General features: G+C 38.8%; 1 protein-coding gene across 1 annotated transcript; it reads left to right on the top strand.

Annotated features, from left to right (window-relative positions):
• Positions 1-219: 219 nt before the first annotated feature.
• Positions 220-1,752, top strand: PCOAH_00052600 (KIR protein; the record flags this gene model as incomplete). The annotated part of the gene is made up of 2 exons (XM_020062040.1): positions 220-951; positions 1,465-1,752. 2 exons carry the CDS (start codon positions 220-222, stop codon positions 1,750-1,752), a joined length of 1,020 nt encoding a protein of 339 aa, XP_019917864.1.
• Positions 1,753-5,382: the final 3,630 nt, after the last annotated feature.

Here is a 5,382-nt window from a genome sequence, read left to right as displayed (position 1 = left end):
AGGAAAGGGAGGTCTAAGGAAGGAAGGTGCCTAAGGAGGAAGGAGGGAGAGTAATGTCTAAGGAGGATGGAAGGAAAGGGGGGTCTAGGGAAGGAAAGAAAGAAATGTAGGTCTAAGGAAGGAAGGAAAGGAGGGTCTAAGTAGGACGAAGGAAAGGACAATATATTAACACATCTGTTTCACTTATAATTTTTATTTTTGTAGGACCCCATTTTACAGATGTTACCTTCAACAGAAGCTTACCAAAAATTCAATGAAGCCAACAACTCCTGTACGGCTGATAAGAATTTACCGACAGAAATAGATGGAGAATTGCCGGATGGTGTTAAAAAAGGAAAGTATGCTGATAAGCTTAAGAAAGTGTGGTGCTATGTAAGTGAAGAGAACATAGAGGAAAGCACCTTATCCAAAGAACAGCGCTACGGTTTCTTATACTATTACATAGGGCATATGATATATGACATCGACGAAATTGATGATTCATCATTTAAGAATATTATGGATAAGGTATTAGGGAAATTGAAAACATTGCCTAATGGAAGTGAATGTAACGTTGAGCGCAGCCCTTTTGGGAAGTTCGATTTCGATTCTGAGAGAAAAATATATGATTACTATGTGGATTATAATAAAGTAAAATCAGAGTTAAACAAGGATAAGGAAACTCCCTGTAGTGAAAAATTGGTCGATTACCTGGATGAGGTTGCAACAGCATATAGCATTATAGAATGGCGTTGTCCAATAAAAGGTACTAGTGTTAATGCATATTGTGAAAAATTTAACGGCGAGTATAAAGAACTCATTCGTGATGAACTCCTAAAATCAAAATGTACATCAGAGAAGGCACGGGGATATTTACGTGATGCGGAAGGAGCGAATGCGGCGGCCGCTGCTGCAATTTCTTCCATCCTAGGAATAGTCGGACTACCAGTGACTGCCTTCTTTCTCCACAAGGTACAACTACCATTATAAAATTAATATAATATACACACACGACCTTGTACTTACCGTATTCTTGTCAACATTACAAAGATAGAATAAACTGTACATTGCACACATATATATGTACATAATGCATGTTCACATTCTGACCTACCACCCACCTAACAACCTAAACCCTACCACCACCCTAACAACCTTCCTTCAACCTACCACTCACCTAACAACCCACCTAAAAACCTTCCTTCCTTCCACCCACCTAACACAACCTTACTTCCACTAACCACCCGTTACAACCTTCCTTCCACCCTACCACTACCCTAACAACCTTCCTTCCACCCTACCACCCCCCTAACAATCTTCCTTCCACCAACCACCAACCTAACAATCTTCCTTCCACCAACCACCACCCTAACAACGTTCCTTCTAAAACTCACTCCCCCACACTCTAACACCCTCCTCCTTCTAACACCCTCCTTCTAACACCCCTTCCTTCTAAAATCCCTTCCTTTAACCCTTTCCTATCAGTATAATCGCCTACCCCCCTGGATAAGTCACTACTTTGGAGTAGGAAGGAGCAGCCCCACTAGAAGTAATAGAGGAAAAAGGAGATCAGGTGCAAGGAGTTGGGACACATTAACGGACAACGAATCCACAATCGGCTCAACTGTAGCTTCCACATCAAACCTGTCAAGAACAACAACAGACAATTCTACCACATATAATGGTAGGCCACGACCATCACCACCTGGCCAAAGGGGAAGGAATAATAGACAACAAAGGCAAAGAAATAATATAAATTACGGTCGTATGTAACACCTGTATGGTAACATTGAATGTAATATTAAATGTGATGTCCCTCCCCCTGGAGGAAAGAAGGAACAATAAATAACCGCTGAGCTCATATATAGTACAAGATTACAATGGCATTCTTCCTTCCCCTTGGTTCCTTTTTTTTTTCCCTATTTTCTTTTTTTTCTTTTTGCTTTATTTCCCAGGGTTGTATCTTAAGAAATGTACCTATGTATCACAACGAGTTCATCACTTTGTCTCCGAAAAAAAGGGAGGTGACGCAATATTGGTAGTATCTGTGTGTGGGGGTGGGTGGGTACACCACCAACTGTGAAATGAATAATTCCCCAACATCCGGGACGAATCTTCCATTGGTGTTTTTTCCCAGAGTATATATGTGTCCATTTCAAGGAAACACCCCTTTCAGGCAGCTTTATCATCTAAACGTAAATGTTTGTCCTATGTAGATTCTAAATTGTGTTTTTCGCCTTTTTTCATGGGCATAATTGAATGTACTTGAAAGTACTTGTCTATCTTGAAAGGTGCCGCGCAAAGGTGTTACCAATCTCTGGGAAGTACCGCAAAGGGGCAAACAGTTGAGAAAAAGAAAAAAGGAAAAAAAAAAAAAAAAAACAGATACATATACATATACATGCCTTTACGAGCACAATCGCTTACGCACACAAGCGCGTGTATACATGTCTTTCCCAAAGATAGGGGGGGGGTACTGGATTTCACTCTTGGGGTTGTAGGTTTTTTCGCATTTTAGGTGCGAAATTTCACACTTAGGGTGCCGAGTGTAGTATTTCGCATTTTAGGGTGTGTGTGTAGGATTTCGCATTTTAGGGTGTATGTGTAGTATTTCGCATTTTAGGGTGTATGTGTAGGATTTTGCATTTTAGGGGTGTATGTGTAGGATTTTGCATTTTAGGGGTGTATGTGTAGGATTTCGCATTTTAGGGGTGTATGTGTAGGATTTTGCATTTTAGGGTGTGTGTGTAGGATTTCGCATTTTAGGGTGTATGTGTAGTATTTCGCATTTTAGGGTGTGTATGTAGGATTTCGCATTTTAGGGGTGTATGTGTAGTATTTCGCATTTAAGGGTGTGTATATGTAGGATTTACCACTTAAGGTGCCGAGTGTAGGATTTTGCATTTTAGGGGTGTGTGTGTAAGATTTCGCATTTTAGGGGTGTGTGTGTTTAGGATTTTGCTTTTTGGGTGTGTGTGTGTGTAGGATTTGGCATTTAGGGATATGTGCGGAATTTCGCATTTTAGGGGTGTTGGTGTAGGATTTCACAATTTAGGGTGTATGTGTGTAGGATTTCACGCTTATCGTTTGGGTTTTATGGTATAAGAACAATAATATGGCCTGATATTTAGCTGTTTCAGGGTTTATGATCATAAATATAGCCTGCTACTTAGGTGTTTCAGGGTGTAAGAACAACAATGTGACCTGTTATTTAGCTGATTTAGGGTCTACGGAAGGATAATGTGGCCTGGTATTTAGGTGTTTTATAGGGGTGCCATTTTTAGGTTTCAGGAGGGAAAGGTAAAGAAAGAAGAAAAGGAAGAAAAAATAAAGGAAAGAAGAAATCAATCTATGTCTAAAAATTAAAAAAAAAAAGAATGGAAAGCACAATATGGAAAAAGTATACAAACAATAAAAAAGAGGGAGGGAAGCACAACAACCACCAAATAAGGAGCAACCAAAAAAATAAAAAAAGAAGGAGCTTGGCTTATGCTGCTTTTTTTTTTTTTTTTTTTGCGCAAAGTAGTCAATTCTAGCCAAACATCCCTTTTCATGTGCTTTTCTCCGCAAAAAAAAGGTGTTCTTACAAAAAAAAAAAAAAAAAAGAAAAGGAACTTTGTACACAATTACACAAATTTTTTACCATATCACATGTTTGTGTATACGAAAAAATCAATATTTTAGGGACAAACACTGGCACAACAAAAAAGAGAAAAAAAAAAAAGTAAATTGAATTAATTCATAATATTAAAAAAAAAAATAACAAAATAAATGTTTACAATTACAAATTTTACCATGTCACGTTTGCACGAAAAAATAAAATTATAATGAGAAACAGTGGCACATTAAGCAAAAAAAAAAAAAAGAAAAAGAAAAAATTACAAACGGAATAATAGATGAATGGCTAAAAGGGACAAGCAAACATTTTAAATAAAATAAAAAAAAGAAAAATATATCAATGAAATATTGATGTTCCGGAAAAAAAAAAAATTTATAATTCAATGCACAAAAAAACAAGATTCAAAAGTGTCAATCTAATTAGAGGTAAAAAGAAAAAAAAGAAAAATTAAATTGAATTAATTCATAATATTAGAAAAGGGGAAAAAAGAAAAATATCTCTTTGTTTCTTACACACTGTATAAATTGTGCGTGGTTATTTATGCCCTGCCTACAGAGCGAGAGGGAAGGAAACATTACATTCAATGGTGTTACATTCCACACACAATGTGTGTGTTCCACAATGTGATGTGTTGTGTGTTCGTTACATACGATGATAACGTATGTTCTTTCTTTGTCCCTGTTGTGGTCGTTGTTTCTGTTGTAATGGTTGTTGATGTTGTCGTTCCCTTATCTTATTTGTTCTTTCTCCCCTTCCTTCTTTCCTCTATTATTATTATTTGTTTCCTTCTCCTTCCTTTTAGAAAGAGAGGAACTTATCTAACATAAGGAACGGAATATTCGGATGGATCCTCTATTGTGGAAGCTCCCGTGGAACCAATTGTTTCGTACTCTGTGAACCCGTCCGTAGAAGTACCATCTTCTGTGAATGTGTTCAATTCATGTCTGAAGGATCCTTCCCTTTTCCTTCTTTTGCCACGTGAATTTTCGCTCCAGGGAAATATGGAGGTATACTGAGTAAAAAAGGACGAAGGCGGTGTTAAGGTGGTGGAAGTAAGAAAAAAGGGCAAGGATGTGCGTACGAGCATAATGCACAATTCACTCTATATTTAGTGTTTATACAAAAAAAAGGGTCCACAGCAATCCTATTAATCATGTGTGTGATGTGTATAATATGAAACTCACTTTGTGAAGAAGTAAACCAATTAAGGGAACTGCTAATAGTGCGGCCGCGGGGGGAATAATAATGGAAAGAGGTGCTGAACCACCTGCTTCACCCACTTCAGCTGCTACAGCGTTTCCTCCAGCCTTTGCTGCAGCTGTGCCTGCTGCAGGAATACCGGTACTAGCAAGTCCACTTGCCGAAGCTCTTTCACCTGCAGGACCCTTTGGACCTACTGGACCTCCTGGTGTACTGGCACCACCACCACTACCACCCGTAGCTGAAGCAGAAGAACTGGAACTAGAAGAACTGGAAGAATGGGATTCCTGTTGTGTTGGTTGAGAAGTAACATGTTCAGGTGAAGTACCAAGGCCAGTAATAACACTAGCAACTTCAGTTCCTAAGCCCTCAGCAGTTTCACCATCTCCTCCTCTACTTTCACTTCCATCCTGTTTCCCAACACCAGTTCCATCACCTGAAGAGTAAATGAAGGAGGAAAGGGGGGGGGTGTTAATTCTCAATATGTTCAAAACTGTGATACACACCCAGTGTGCTGTGTTCACCATGGTGCAACCCCTGGTGGACTATGATCCCTTCTTTCACATTTCTTCCTGATTCAACCA

This window comes from Plasmodium coatneyi, chromosome 14 (genome assembly GCF_001680005.1).
Source record: "Plasmodium coatneyi strain Hackeri chromosome 14, complete sequence".
Classification (NCBI taxonomy): Eukaryota; Apicomplexa; class Aconoidasida; order Haemosporida; family Plasmodiidae; genus Plasmodium; species Plasmodium coatneyi.
This window is presented reverse-complemented; position numbering and strand designations above follow the sequence as displayed.